Source organism: Microtus pennsylvanicus, chromosome 4, assembly GCF_037038515.1.
Source record: "Microtus pennsylvanicus isolate mMicPen1 chromosome 4, mMicPen1.hap1, whole genome shotgun sequence".
Taxonomy (NCBI): domain Eukaryota; kingdom Metazoa; phylum Chordata; class Mammalia; order Rodentia; family Cricetidae; genus Microtus; species Microtus pennsylvanicus.
In genome coordinates this window covers 74,659,837-74,674,617 of record NC_134582.1, presented here as the reverse complement: position 1 = coordinate 74,674,617, position 14,781 = coordinate 74,659,837, and the positions used below count along the sequence as shown (strand labels likewise).

General features: G+C 44.9%; 1 protein-coding gene across 6 annotated transcripts in view; it reads right to left on the bottom strand.

The window, feature by feature from the left end:
• Agtpbp1 (ATP/GTP binding carboxypeptidase 1) overlaps window positions 1–14,781 on the bottom strand; it is a 133,899-nt gene that overhangs the window by 23,335 nt on the left and 95,783 nt on the right. For all 6 annotated transcript variants that reach the window (XM_075969413.1, XM_075969417.1, XM_075969415.1 and 3 more), the window contains 2 exons: window positions 9,039–9,126; window positions 4,086–4,230 (listed from right to left, as the gene is read on the bottom strand). In XM_075969413.1, coding sequence (XP_075825528.1) covers window positions 4,086–4,230; window positions 9,039–9,126 — 233 coding nt within the window. The remainder of the gene's footprint in view (window positions 1–4,085; window positions 4,231–9,038; window positions 9,127–14,781) is intronic.

The window sequence follows — 14,781 nt, the reverse complement described above, 5'->3', positions numbered from 1 at the left end:
AACATTCAGCAATCTCACAGTTTATATCCACATTCTAAGAAACTGGAGTCTTGGATCACAGAATAAACCTAGTTCTTATGCCAAAAATTAATCTTCCTGCAGAAAAAAATCAAAATGTGGCCATACTTTCCTATTATTAAATTAAAAAAAAAAGATTTAGTGCTTTTAATTAAGAAATCTGAAATCCAATTTAGTAAAAATTTGCTCACAGAAAGTTTGGATAAATATCAATTTGTACAAATGATATTTGAAATACATAAATGTTCCTTCCTACTTCTTTTTTAAACTCTTTTTCATTTGTGGAAGCATGGGAGTTGGCATGTGTGCAAACATGTGCAGATGTGTGGAAGCATGGGAGTTGGCATGTGTGTACACGTGTGCAGATGTGTGGAAGCATGGAGTGGGCATGTGTGTACATGTGTGCAGATGTGTGGAAGCATGGAGTGGGCATGTGTGCACATGTGTGCACACGTGTGCAAGCATGGGAGTGGGTTTGTGTGCAAACATGTGCAGATGAGTGGAAGCATGGGAGTTGGCATGTGTGTACACTTGTGCAGATGTGTGGAAGCATGGAGTGGGATGTGTGCACATGTGTGCACACGTGTGCAAGCATGGGAGTGGGTTTGTGTGCACACGTGTGCAGATGTGTGGAAGCATGGAGTGGGCATGTGTGCACACATGTGCAGATGTGTGGAAGCATGGGAGTTGGCATGTGTGTACACGTGTGCAGATGTGTGGAAGCATGGAGTTGGCATGTGTGTACACGTGTGCAGATGTGTGGAAGCATGGAGTGGGTTTGTGTGCACACGTGTGCAGATGTGTGGAAGCATAGGAGTTGGCATGTGTGTACACGTGTGCAGATGTGTGGAAGCATGGAGTGGGTATGTGTGCACACATGTGCAGATGTGTGGAAGCATGGAGTTGGCATGTGTGTACACGTGTGCAGATGTGTGGAAGCATGGAGTGGGTATGTGTGCACACATGTGCAGATGTGTGGAAGCATGGAGTGGGCATGTGTGCACAAGTGTGCAGATGTGTGGAAGCATGGAGTGGGCATGTGTGCACATGTGTGCAGATGTGTGGAAGCATGGAGTGGGCATGTGTACACAAGTGTGCAGATGTGTGGAAGCATGGAGTGGGCATGTGTGCACAAGTGTGCAGATGTGTGGAAGCATGGAGTGGGCATGTGTGCACAAGTGTGCAGATGTGTGGAAGCATGGAGTGGGCATGTGTGCACACGTGTGCAGATGTGTGGAAGCATGGAGTGGGCATGTGTGCACAAGTGTGCAGATGTGTGGAAGCATGGAGTTGGCATGTGTGCACAAGTGTGCAGATGTGTGGAAGCATGGAGTGGGCATGTGTGTACACGTGTGCAGATGTGTGGAAGCATGGAGTGGGCATGTGTGTACACGTGTGCAGATGTGTGGAAGCATGGAGTGGGCATGTGTGTACATGTGTGCAGATGTGTGGAAGCATGGAGTGGGCATGTGTGCACATGTGTGCACACGTGTGCAAGCATGGGAGTGGGTTTGTGTGCACACGTGTGCAGATGTGTGGAAGCATGGAGTGGGCATGTGTGCACACATGTGCAGATGTGTGGAAGCATGGGAGTTGGCATGTGTGTACACGTGTGCAGATGTGTGGAAGCATGGAGTTGGCATGTGTGTACACGTGTGCAGATGTGTGGAAGCATGGAGTGGGTTTGTGTGCACACGTGTGCAGATGTGTGGAAGCATAGGAGTTGGCATGTGTGTACACGTGTGCAGATGTGTGGAAGCATGGAGTGGGTATGTGTGCACACATGTGCAGATGTGTGGAAGCATGGAGTTGGCATGTGTGTACACGTGTGCAGATGTGTGGAAGCATGGAGTGGGTATGTGTGCACACATGTGCAGATGTGTGGAAGCATGGAGTGGGCATGTGTGCACAAGTGTGCAGATGTGTGGAAGCATGGAGTGGGCATGTGTGCACAAGTGTGCAGATGTGTGGAAGCATGGAGTGGGCATGTGTGCACACGTGTGCAGATGTGTGGAAGCATGGAGTGGGCATGTGTGCACAAGTGTGCAGATGTGTGGAAGCATGGAGTGGGCATGTGTGCACAAGTGTGCAGATGTGTGGAAGCATGGAGTGGGCATGTGTGCACAAGTGTGCAGATGTGTGGAAGCATGGAGTGGGCATGTGTGCACAAGTGTGCAGATGTGTGGAAGCATGGAGTGGGCATGTGTGCACAAGTGTGCAGATGTGTGGAAGCATGGAGTGGGCATGTGTGCACAAGTGTGCAGATGTGTGGAAGCATGGAGTGGGCATGTGTGCACAAGTGTGCAGATGTGTGGAAGCATGGAGTGGGCATGTGTGCACAAGTGTGCAGATGTGTGGAAGCATGGAGTGGGCATGTGTGCACAAGTGTGCAGATGTGTGGAAGCATGGAGTGGGTATGTGTGCACACATGTGCAGATGTGTGGAAGCATGGAGTGGGCATGTGTGCACAAGTGTGCAGATGTGTGGAAGCATGGAGTGGGCATGTGTGCACACGTGTGCAGATGTGTGGAAGCATGGAGTGGGCATGTGTGCACAAGTGTGCAGATGTGTGGAAGCATGGAGTTGGCATGTGTGCACAAGTGTGCAGATGTGTGGAAGCATGGAGTGGGCATGTGTGCAAACATGTGCAGATGTATGGATGCATGGGAGTGGGCATGTGTGCACATGTGTGCAGATGTATGGATGCATGGGAGTGGGCATGTGTGCACAAGTGTGCAGATGTGTGGAAGCATGGAGTGGGCATGTGTGCAAACATGTGCAGATGTGTGGAAGCATGGAGTGGGCATGTGTGCACACGTGTGCAGATGTATGGATGCATGGGAGTGGGCATGTGTGCACAAGTGTGCAGATGTGTGGATGCATGGAGTGGGCATGTGTGTACACGTGTGCAGATGTGTGGAAGCATGGAGTGGGTATGTATGCACATGTGTGCAGATGTGTGGAAGCATGGAGTGGGCATGTGTACACAAGTGTGCAGATGTGTGGAAGCATGGAGTGGGCATGTGTGCACAAGTGTGCAGATGTGTGGAAGCATGGAGTGGGCATGTGTGCACAAGTGTGCAGATGTGTGGAAGCATGGAGTGGGCATGTGTGCACACGTGTGCAGATGTGTGGAAGCATGGAGTGGGCATGTGTGCACAAGTGTGCAGATGTGTGGAAGCATGGAGTTGGCATGTGTGCACAAGTGTGCAGATGTGTGGAAGCATGGAGTGGGCATGTGTGTACACGTGTGCAGATGTGTGGAAGCATGGAGTGGGCATGTGTGTACACGTGTGCAGATGTGTGGAAGCATGGAGTGGGCATGTGTGCACAAGTGTGCAGATGTGTGGAAGCATGGAGTGGGCATGTGTGCACAAGTGTGCAGATGTGTGGAAGCATGGAGTGGGCATGTGTGCACACGTGTGCAGATGTGTGGAAGCATGGAGTGGGCATGTGTGCACACGTGTGCAGATGTGTGGATGCATGGGAGTGGGCGTGTGCACACGTGTGCAGATGTGTGGAAGCATGGAGTGGGCATGTGTGTACATGTGTGCAGATGTGTGGAAGCATGGAGTGGGCATGTGTGCACACGTGTGCAAGTATGGGAGTGTTTTTGTGCACACGTGTGCAAATATGCTTACCCATGTGGGTACATGTGAAAGCAAAAGCTGCCACGTAGTGTCTAGCATTCATTGCTTCTCTTTATTTTTCATTTTCTCTTCTGAGATAAGGTCTCTGACTAGACCAGAGCCAAGAACCCAGGACCCAGCTGCTTTTGCTCCCAGCGCTGGGGTTCAGGAGCTCACTACACAAAGCTGTCTTTTTCCTGTGTGGGAGCTACAGACCTAAAGCTGGGACCTCGAGCTTGTGCAGTGAGCGCCCTTGCTCCGCCAGCCCCAGGCTTTCATAGTCATTGCATCGTCTCATTTCCACCTGTAATGTTTGCTGAGCCCGAGCCTTCCCCTGCTCTGATTATTTATTCAACCAGAAGCAACTTATCTCCAACTGCCTGATACTTACCCACAATAAAGAGTGATATTCGAAAGTTTACAATCAGCATCTCTCACCTGCAGAGTTGAATATGTATATGGATAGTGATAGGCAAAATAGCAGACATCATCTTTATGTGGGAAGTTCACAGTGAATGTAATTGTATAGTAAGACTTTCCCTTCTGTCCACCTGCAGCAACTGAACTTCTTGAGAAGTGATTTCTGCAATTAAAAAGCATAAGGCATAGATGTTCTGATTTTCCTTTGCTAATTTTATTAAGTGGAATTTCAAAGAGAAAGAGAAAACCCCCCAGTGGATAATTAACTGTTTTATTCCACAGATATTACTCTTCTACTGCCTTGATAAGTACCATGACCAAGGCACCTTATGGAAGAGAGCGTTTACTGGGGTTACAGTTTCAGGTTAACGTCCACCTCACTATGACCATCATAGCAGGGAGCACAGTAGCGGGCAGGCAGCCACTGAAGAGTAGCTCAGCATTAATGCCTTGACCCATAAGCACGAGGCAGGAAAGAGCACACGGGGGATATTGGGGGCTTTGGAAACTTCAAAGCCTCCCCCCAGTGACACATCTCCTCCAACAAGGCCACACCTCCTGACCCTTCCCTAACAGCTCCATCAACTAGGGAGCGCATGTTCACGCATCTGAGCCTTTGGAGGCTACCCTGAGCAGGCCGTCCAGTCCGTGCCGTCCAGTGATTTCCAGCTTGTTCTTCAGATCCCATGTGGTTAGATCTTGATGCTGCGCATCAAAGGCAGCTCCCTCCCTCCATCAGACAATGGGCTGAGGACTGCGTTCACGGTACACAGTACTAGCACTTCACCACAGTTAGTGTTGAGATTACCACAGGGACATAGCCAGGAAAGATGCTGCTTCCTAATACTTCCTAATGTGGTGTAAGGGAAACTGGCAGCATCACGGCTGCAGTGTTCTTGCCAAAAATAAACCTAAAGTTAAGTTTTATATCTAACTGACAATGTACAAGAAATCAGCAAGATACACTTGTTAATAGCAAAGGTGCAATCAGCAAGACAAACACAAAACTCCTATATGAGAAATGAGTCAGTTTAACAGGGCGCTGGGAGGGAAGGGCGAGTACACACTGCCCACACTGAGTGGTGTGTGGTGAGCAGGGGCAGTCAGCAGCATCCTCAGAGAATTTTAACAGGGAACATCCTGAAGGGTATTTTCCAATGACTGCTCTTCCCTGCTAGCAGTTGTAGAAATACATCACTTTCCAGCCTTTTACACTTAAAACATGCAATGTGTGATCTTTCATCAAATTTAATGGGGGAAGCAGCAAGCAGCATTTACATAGCCCCTGGAAGAATGTGAACACTGGCTAGATGACATTAAGAACTTTTCTTATGTATGATAATGGCAAGGTAATTAGATGGTCTTAAGGGATCTTTGTGTTTTAGTGGTAAGTATTTCTGGACAAAATATGTGTATTTGACAATTGCTTTAAAAATTCAGCATGGGAGCCCACACGATGGCTCAGTGGATAAAGGTACTTGATGTCAGAGCTGATGACACAAATTCAGTGCCCAGAAACACGTCTTAGAAGGAAAGAACCAAATCCCAAAAGCTGCCTTTTGGCCTCTACACTCAAGCAGGTACACCCACCCTCCAAAACCCAGCCCACAATGTAAATAAATAAATAGGAAGGAACTTACATAAATCAACTTGGAAGCAGGTAGGGGTTTTTTTTGTTTTTTGTTTTGTTTTGTTTTGTTTGTTTTTTGAGACAGGGTTTCTCTGTAGCTTTGGAGCCTGTCCTGGAACTCGCTCTGTAGACCAGGCTGGTCTCGAATTCACAGAGATCCGCCTGCCTCTGCCTCCCGAGAGCTGGGATTAAAGGTGTGCGCCACCATCGCCAGTGGTTATGAAATACACAAACAAAACTGACAACATGATGGTAAATGTTCAAAGTGGGCAGTGGACATGTGGGATATCACTCTGTCCATGGCTGTTATAAGCTTTAAAGTTTTTAAGTTTTGCTGACATTAGTGTTTAAGGATACACTATCAACTTATTTTCTAAAGTTCTAAAATTCTTGGAAAAACAGGGCTTACAGGTCATTTATTCCCACACTTACATATTCACACTGGTCCTCATTAACTCCATCTCTGTGTCTTCAGTGCACAGACAATGGCAAGCACTAAGAGCTAAAGAACACACAAAACAGGTCCAAGAAGGAGCCTGACAGTTGTTGTTTCCCTGAGGTGACAGCTAACTGAAGAGGCATTTATGCCATCATAAGTAGTCCCATGAAAGTCACAGGCTATAAACAAACATACACACATGTTGACAGAAGAGAACTTTGTTCTATTTATAGCTGACATAACAGTGTCCAATCCTGACTGAATGCAGGCTTCTGGAAAGCAACCCCAACAACACATACAACATAAAAAATAGTTAAGCATTGTATGCTAAAATGCGCTGAATTCCAACCGACCCCAAAACAGCCAGAGAAAAAGCAAAAATGAAAATGCCTGTTATCATCCCTTATACAGAAAAACTTAAATCATGCTATGGTCACACACTTTGCATATGAAAGGATTTGAAATGTAAAGAAATATGGATGTTTTAATATTTAATAGCCTGAGCAGGTCTTCCAAAACCTTGCCCACCAATGCCTAGGTCCCCTCGTTTACTCCAACATTAAGAAAAGAAAGGGTGGTCCAGGAGCACCTTTCTACTGAGCTGTCATTAAAACACTACAAGCACTGCAAAGTGGAGATTAGGGCACACACTTCCTTTGTGTCTGCTCCTCATTTATTTGCCACTTATTCTGCTAACAATTGGGGTGTACAGAACCTTACTGAGAGGAAGCCTGTTTCTTTCCCAGAAAGTAACAGCACTTAAAACCTGGGTTTTTCTTTCTATCTACCCATCTATCTATCTATCTATCTATCTATCTATCTATCTATCTATCTATCTATCTATCTATTTGATTTTTGGGACAGGGTTTCTCTGTAGTTTTTGGTGCCTGTCCTGGAACTAGCTCTTGTAGACTAGGCTGGCTTCGAACTCATGGAGATCTGCCTGCCTCTACCTCCCGAGTACTGGGATTAAAGGTGTGCGCCACCATCGCCCAGCAAGACCTGGATTTTTCCAAAGGGACGGCAGCAGCTGTTAAATCTGTGTAAATTCTAGAAGCCATCATCTTCTGATAAAGCTAAGAAGGATGAGATATCCGCGCTGTTAAGTCAAAACCCACTTATGGAAAATTCAAAACTAACAGGACAGAAGCCAGCATTATGAGCAAGGCCAAAATTATGAGCATATAAAACTCTGTGTGACTGATGGGAAATGATCATTAAAAACTAGAATGTTAAATGGTTAGTTTGGATGCAGAGTTTTTCAAACCTGAGCATTTCCCCTACTGTTTAGCATCCATGTTCCAACAGAAGACCACAGGGAAACTGGAATCTCATGTGGATCATCCAGTGGGCTCTAGTTAAACAGCAGAGGGTATCCTTATGAGCATGAAGAGGGTATTCTATTAGTAAAGAAACAGGAGAAGGCCGAATCCACGCTGTGAACGTGCAAGGTTGTGCTCAGAACTGTGAGTCAGACACTTGTGTAGTTTAAATTTTAAGAGTTTAATCTGAAAGTCTGTGTGCATTACTAAAACAGCTCTGAAAAGACAGCAGCAAGCTGTCCTTCTGCCAAGGGAAGGTGTGACTGACTTACAAAATTGCCCTTTCCAGCGGTGAGACAGTAAGCCATACCTTCTAGCTTTCCAAACACAGACCGCACATAAACGAGCACCAAGTGCCCTCAGGCGTCCAGCACAAGCACTTCGGGATGAAGGGGTCACGAGGAAACCAGACTAAGTGACAAATGATGCAAAGAACTGCTGATAACTATGCAGGAGTCATGTATTGTCATAGTAAATAAAATAAGCATTAAAGATACAGAGTGGAGGTTACCTGGAACATCAGAGTAAAATGGGAAGCAAGGACTCTAAGGAGTCTAGGTTGTTTAGCAGCAAAGCTACAGTCACAAACAGGACATCTATATCATACACACCACCTACCCTCCCACACAGGCTCAGGGACCACTTCAGAGGAGAAGGAAGAAGAACATTCTGCAGTCTAATGTCTGGGAGGACCAGTCTCACCAGTCTCAAACAGTGACCACTGGACATGACAGGGCTGCTGTGCCCAGGAACCCACAGCAGCTGAGGGTACCTGCACACGGTTAACAGGTGTCCAGTCTGGCCAGGGAGCCATAGACACCTGACAGCTTCTGAAGGGAAGAGAGTCAGTTCTCTTTAAGGGTGTGGCCCCTGGCAGGTCCACCATTCCCCAGTGGATGCGCCCACACACAGGAATATGGGCAGCACAAACTGGCCTCCATGAGTTATTTTAAAAGAGGAGGAAGAGGAAAAAGAAGAAGAGGTAAAAAAAGAAAGAGATCAAGTTGGGGTGTTAGGGAGACAGGAGTGAAGTTGAGAAGAAAGAGTGGGGGTTGACTAGAATTAAAAAATATATTGTATGAAATTCCCAGAGTTAACAAAAATTATGGCTACTGTTGCTGTGTGGAAAAAAAAACATGACCACTGGGCAGTGGTGGCACATGCCTTTAATCCCAGCACTCGAGAGGCAGAGACAGGTCATGGACAGCCTGGTCTACAGAGTGAATTCTAGGACAGGCTCCAAAACTACACAGAAACCCTGTCTCAGAAAGAGAAAGAGAGGTGGGGGGGGGCGCTTATTTGGCTTGCACTTCCACATCACGGTTCATCATGGAAGGACATCAGGACAGAAGCCTGGAGACCAGAGCAATGATACTACCCACAGTGGGCTGGGCCTCCCACACCAAATCACTAACTAAGAAAACATACTGCCTACAGCCCAGTCTAGTGGAAGCATTTTCTCGATTGAGGCTCCCTCTTTTCCAGTGACTCTAGCGTCTGTCGAGTTGATATAAAACTAGCCAGCATACATACTAAGCCTGTTTTCACTGTTTTCAATGAACTTCTGTAAGAATACTTACTTGTAGTAACAAATGTCAGTCCCCATCCGAATCCACCATGGTCTGGCATTTAGAGCTTCCTGAACTGAATACATAAGTGGCTGCATACCTTTGAAAGAAGAGAAAAGGGAAGAAAATATTTTTTTCAGAACTGTTGATGTAAAAATGAATCTTGTATTTCTAGAAAGCACCAAAAATCCAGCAAAGCTGAGGTACAGTGCATGTCATTATTTTAGGATGTATTAAAGAAATCTGAGAGTTCTTCAATTATAATTTACCAATAATAACCCCTTTTAAATTTTAACGAAAATGGAATAACTTCAGAGGGAATGGCTACCATTTTTCTGTTAAATTGTATGTATTCAATCAATTAAAGATAATGTACTCCTTGAAGAAAGTAAAACAGCCATACATAAAGATATGAGAATCTAGGGAGATGGCCCTGAAGGTAAAACTCATCACCCAAGTATGAGGCTGTGTTCCAGGCCCCAGAACCCACATCTGAGAAGCTGGAGGCAGTAGCACATGTCTGTAATGCTCTTCGAGGATGGGAAGAGGCTCATCCAGCCTGCCTGGCTGAGGCAGCAGCCCAAACAGCACACGCATACACACAGATGAGTATCACTCCTCTAACTCTCCATAGTGTCTCATATGCTGTGAGAAAAGCCGAACAATCTGTTTGCTGTCATTCTCTCTCCACGTGAGTGTTAACGTAGGGTGGTGTCCTGGCTTGCTTTATTTCAATTTGATACAAGCTAGAATCATCTGAGAGAAGGGAGCCTCAATTAAGATCAAGCTGTAGGGCATTTTCTTAATTAGTGATTGACATGTGAGGGCCCAGTATATAGTAGGTGATATGGTAGGTGATGTCAGCCCTGGGCTTGGTGGTCCTAGGTTCCTTAAGAAAGCAGGCTGAGCCTGAGCAAGCCATGGAGAGCAAGCTAGCCTAGTAGGCAGCATCAGCTCCAGCCTCCAGGTTTCTGCCATTTGCGTTCCTGTTCTGGCTTCCTTTGGTGATGAACAATGATGTGGAAGTGTAAGCTGAATAAACCCTTCCTTCCCAAGTTGTTTTTGGTCATGGTGTTTCATAGCAGCCTACACAGTGAGATCTTATCTTCCCCTTCTCCCCCCCCCACAAAAAAACATAAAATCACCTCATTTCTTTCCCTAACCTGATACAGTAGACTTTTAAACTGGAATTGAATTAAATTCACGTGTTAATTTTAGAAATACTGACAGCTTTTACTGAGATCAAGTTTGTAGGGATAAGTACCACCCCTAAGGGGGCGTGTTCGCCTCGGGCTAATGTTTGCCTATGCGAGCTTGCTCCCAGCTACTGCTTCTGCTTTCCTGGTCTCTGCAGGAACGGTGGTTCTGTAAGTCTATTTCTCCATTAAAGCTGATGTGGGAGTGTCATATATCAATCTGTTGATTTCATTGGTTAAGCAATAAAGAAACTGCTAGGCCCATTTGATAGGCCCACCCTTAGGTGGGTGGAGTAAACAGAACAGAAGGCTGGGAGAAAGGAGCTGAGTCAGTGAGTCGCCATGATTCTTCCACTCCAGGTAGATGCAGGTTAAGATCATTCCTGGTAAGCCAGCTCGTGGGCTACTTACATTATAAGAAATGGGCTAGTCCAGGTGCGAGAGTTAGCCGAGAAAAGGGTAGATATAATGGGCCAAGCGGTATTTAAAAGAATACAGTTTCCGTGTAATTATTTCGGGTAAAGCTAGCCGTGCGGGCGGCCGGGTGCGGGGACCCAGCCCGCTGCTCCTAATACAACATAAAGCTGTATATATATTTTTATAATCTGTCTGCATTCACTTATGCTGTTACATTTTGGCATCCAACGTGGGCTATTTTGCCCCCAACTCAAGCGGGTAGTCCGCTAGCTAACACAGCACCCTCCTGGGTGCTGTTTTTTAGTTCGTGACTTGGGCCCCAGTGCCGAGTCCGAGACACACTCAGCCACACAGGCCCATTCTGCCTGCCTTGGCTAAGTTTGCAGTGGAACCCCACTGCCTGAATTAGCAGAAGCTCAAGTACCTGCAGTTTTGCAACAAAAGCCGCCACAGCGGCAGATTTGGTCTGATACAAAGTGACTTGGCCAGGTGGTGGTGGCGCACGCCTTTGATACCAGCACTTGGGAGGCAGAGGCAGGCGGATCTTTGAGTTTGAGGCAGGCCAGGCGGTGGTAGCGCACACTTTTAATCCCAGCACTTGGGAGGCAGAGGCAGGCGGATCTCTGTGAGTTCGAGGCCAGCCAGGCTGTAGAGGTGCACGCCTTTAATCCCAGCACTCGGAAGGCAGAGACAGGCGGATCTCTGTGAGTTCGAGGCCAGACTGGTCTACAAGAGCTAGTTCTAGGACAGGCTCCAAAAACACAGAGACCACCACTGGCAGGAACCGATCATTGTAGGTAAAAAATTTTTCTTTTATAAATAAAATGTCTGAACACGTTAGTATTCAAGAATTTAACAGTTTTTTTAATTGTACCATGTGGGAGATTTTACAAGAAGTGTCTATCACCCCACATCTATGGATCCTTCTGGGATTCGTAGTTTTCATTGGCACTAAATGGTTTGATAATAGAAATATGATAAAGTCTTTACGAGACGAATCCAGGATTCTTAAGGCAGAGATTGAAAGCTTAAAAACAATTGAGAATGACAACAATCTTCTCAAGAATCAGTTTGAAGTTCTCCAGGCTGATGTTAAGGAGAAATTCATTACTATAGAAGAGGGAACAGCTGATTTGGATTGTAAGCTTCAGTCCCTTTCTGTAGGAAATGAAACATTAACTGAGAGAATCAAAACTGCTGAATGTGACAATCGGATTTTGTCTAAAGCTTATGACAGATTGACGGAAAGATTGTCAATACAAGAAGGCACGTTTTATGCCATAAAAATTATGTCCAAAGATGAGATGTTATCTCTAATGGACAAACTTCATACTTTAGAATCTTCAGTGAAGGCGTTGGAACATAATTCTGGACAGGAGATTCAGACATTGCAGAAGGCAATGGTGAATAGAATTGAAAAGATTGAGGAATTTCTAAATTCTGATGAAGAAGAGCAAAGGGTAGAAAGGCAAATTTAACTACATCTGTGGGTAAATCTCTCCGGGACATTTTCCACAAAGCTCTACCTACAGCTCTACCTGCCTTTCCAGTAATAACAACAGAGAATGTGATTGGTTCCAGAAACCCTAGGGTCATCAAGGAGGATACATGGGAGCCTGTCCGTATGAATGATCTCAAGGAAATAAAACAGGCTGTCATGACTTTTGGGATGCAAGCCTCTTTTGTTAAAGAGATGCTAAGAACTTGGGCCGCGACAAGCAGAGCAACCCCCTAGGACTGGCTCCAGCTGAGCTCTGCAGTACTTGAGAGTGGACCGCAATTGAAATGGAAATGCTTATTCAGGCAAGAGGCTAGACTCTTAGAACAGCAGGAAAAAGCGAAGGGAATTGACATTTCCCTAGATAAAATTCTAGGTGAAGGGCTCTTTTCCGACCCTTAGGAACAAGCTAATTTGGATGAAAACACACTCTCCATGTGTACTACAGCAGCCTTAAGGGCTTGGGACAGGGTACAAGACCCAGGACAGAGAATGGAATCATTTGTCAGAGTTAAACAGGGTCAGAGAGAACCCTTTAGTGATTTTTTACAAAGATTAACTAAGGCTGTACAAATAGGGATATCTGACCCAGAAGCAAGACGTATAATGATTGAGTCTTTGGCTTATGAAAATGCAAATGTGGAATGCAAAAGGATTTGGGGCCCTTTAAAGCTCAGGTCAGTGCCCTTGGAAGAATGGGTCTTGCATACACTCAATGTGGATACATTTGATTATGGCACTGAAGCATGGGTAGAAGAAGCAATTTGCAATGGTAAAAGGAGACACCAGAATACCAAATGTTTTAATTGTGGCAAAATGGGTCATATGAAAAGGAATTGTAGACAACCGATTTTCAGAAATAATAATAATAATAATAATGCATCTTTCAGAAATAATAGTAATAATAATGCATCTTCTAGAAATAACAGAAATAGGAGGACTCAGCCTTCAGGTTTATGTAGAATATGTGGAAAGGGCAGACATTGGACGAATGAATGCAGGTCTACAAGAGATAGACAAGGCAACCTGATACAGTCAGGAAACGTGAGGGGGGGGGCCTCACAGGCCCCCATGGCAAACATGGTTCAGTCATTTCCAGTTTCTGCAGAGAACGAGCCTCATCAGGACAATTAGGAAGCCCCATGCCTACTGTTACAAGCAATAATGATCAGAAAGATAAGTTACGTGTGTTTTGGCAAACTTCTATAAATGATCAAAGACCTAAACTGAGAGTGTATGTAAATGGCATTTTTATTACTGGCCTGCTGGACACAGGTGCTAATGTAAGTATCATTACCCCAGAATCTTGGCATCTGTATTGGCCTCTTCAGAATGTAAATGTTCAGCTCCTGGGAACTGGAACCCTATCTAGAGTAAGGCAGAGCACGAGATGGGTTGAATGTATAGGGCCAGAGAGACAAATAGGAAAATTAAAGCCATATGTAGCCAATATCGCAATGAATTTATGGGGTTGTGACCTATTACAATGGAATACCGAAATTAACATTCCTGCTACTTCTAGAGCCTACATTTCTGAGAATAATATTAAAAGATATTACAAACGGAGAAAACTGGCCATTCGGGCTGTACAAGAACAAGCAATTGATGTCCCTTCAGAGATACCAACAGCCTTACCTCTAAAATGGTTGACTGAGAAACCAATATGGACAAAGCAATGGCCTTTAGCTGAGGAAAAGTTACAGGCTTTAGAACAGCTGGTACAAGAACAATTAGATGCTGGACATATAGAAGAATCTACCAGCCCTTGGAATTCTCCTGTATTTGTGGTTAAGAAAAAATCAGGTAAATGGAGAATGGTGACAGATCTCAGGGCCATCAACAAGGTTATTCAACCTATGGGCCCTCTGCAATCTGGAATTCCTTTGCCCTCTTTATTACCAAAAGGATGGCCTCTCATAGTTATTGATTTAAAGGATTGTTTCTTCACTATACCTTTGCAAAAAGAAGATAGAGAAAAATTTGCCTTCACAGTGCCTACTTATAACAATTCTCAACCTTCGAGGAGGTACCACTGCACCGTCTTCCCCCAGGGTATGTTAAATAGCCCCTCCCTATGCCAATATTTTGTGAACCAACCATTGCAAATAATACGCAAGAAATTTCCCAAATCTATAGTATACCATTACATGGACGACATTTTGTTATCCGGTTCAAACATGGATACCTTGAACAGACAGTTTGAAGAAATAAAGATACTTTTACCTAAATGGGGATTGCAAATCGCTCCTGAAAAGATTCAGAAGGGAGATTCTGTTAATTATTTAGGTTATAAAATAGGTTTGCAAAAAATTAAGACACAAAAAGCACAAATTAGGAGAGATCGCCTACGGACTCTTAATGACTTTCAAAGACTGTTAGGAGACATTTCCAGTCTAGACCAGCTATTGGAATAACACCTGATCTAATAATTCATTTGAGCAAAACCTTGGATGGTGATAAAGATTTAAACAGTCCCAGAGAATTAACAGCAGAAGCAGAAAAGGAACTGACAATGATTGAGGAAAAATTACAACAGGCACATGTGGACAGGGTGAATCCAGAGCTCGATTGTATTCTCGTCATACTACCATCAAAAATTTCTCCTACAGGAATTTTAATGCAGAGAGATGATATTATTTTGGAA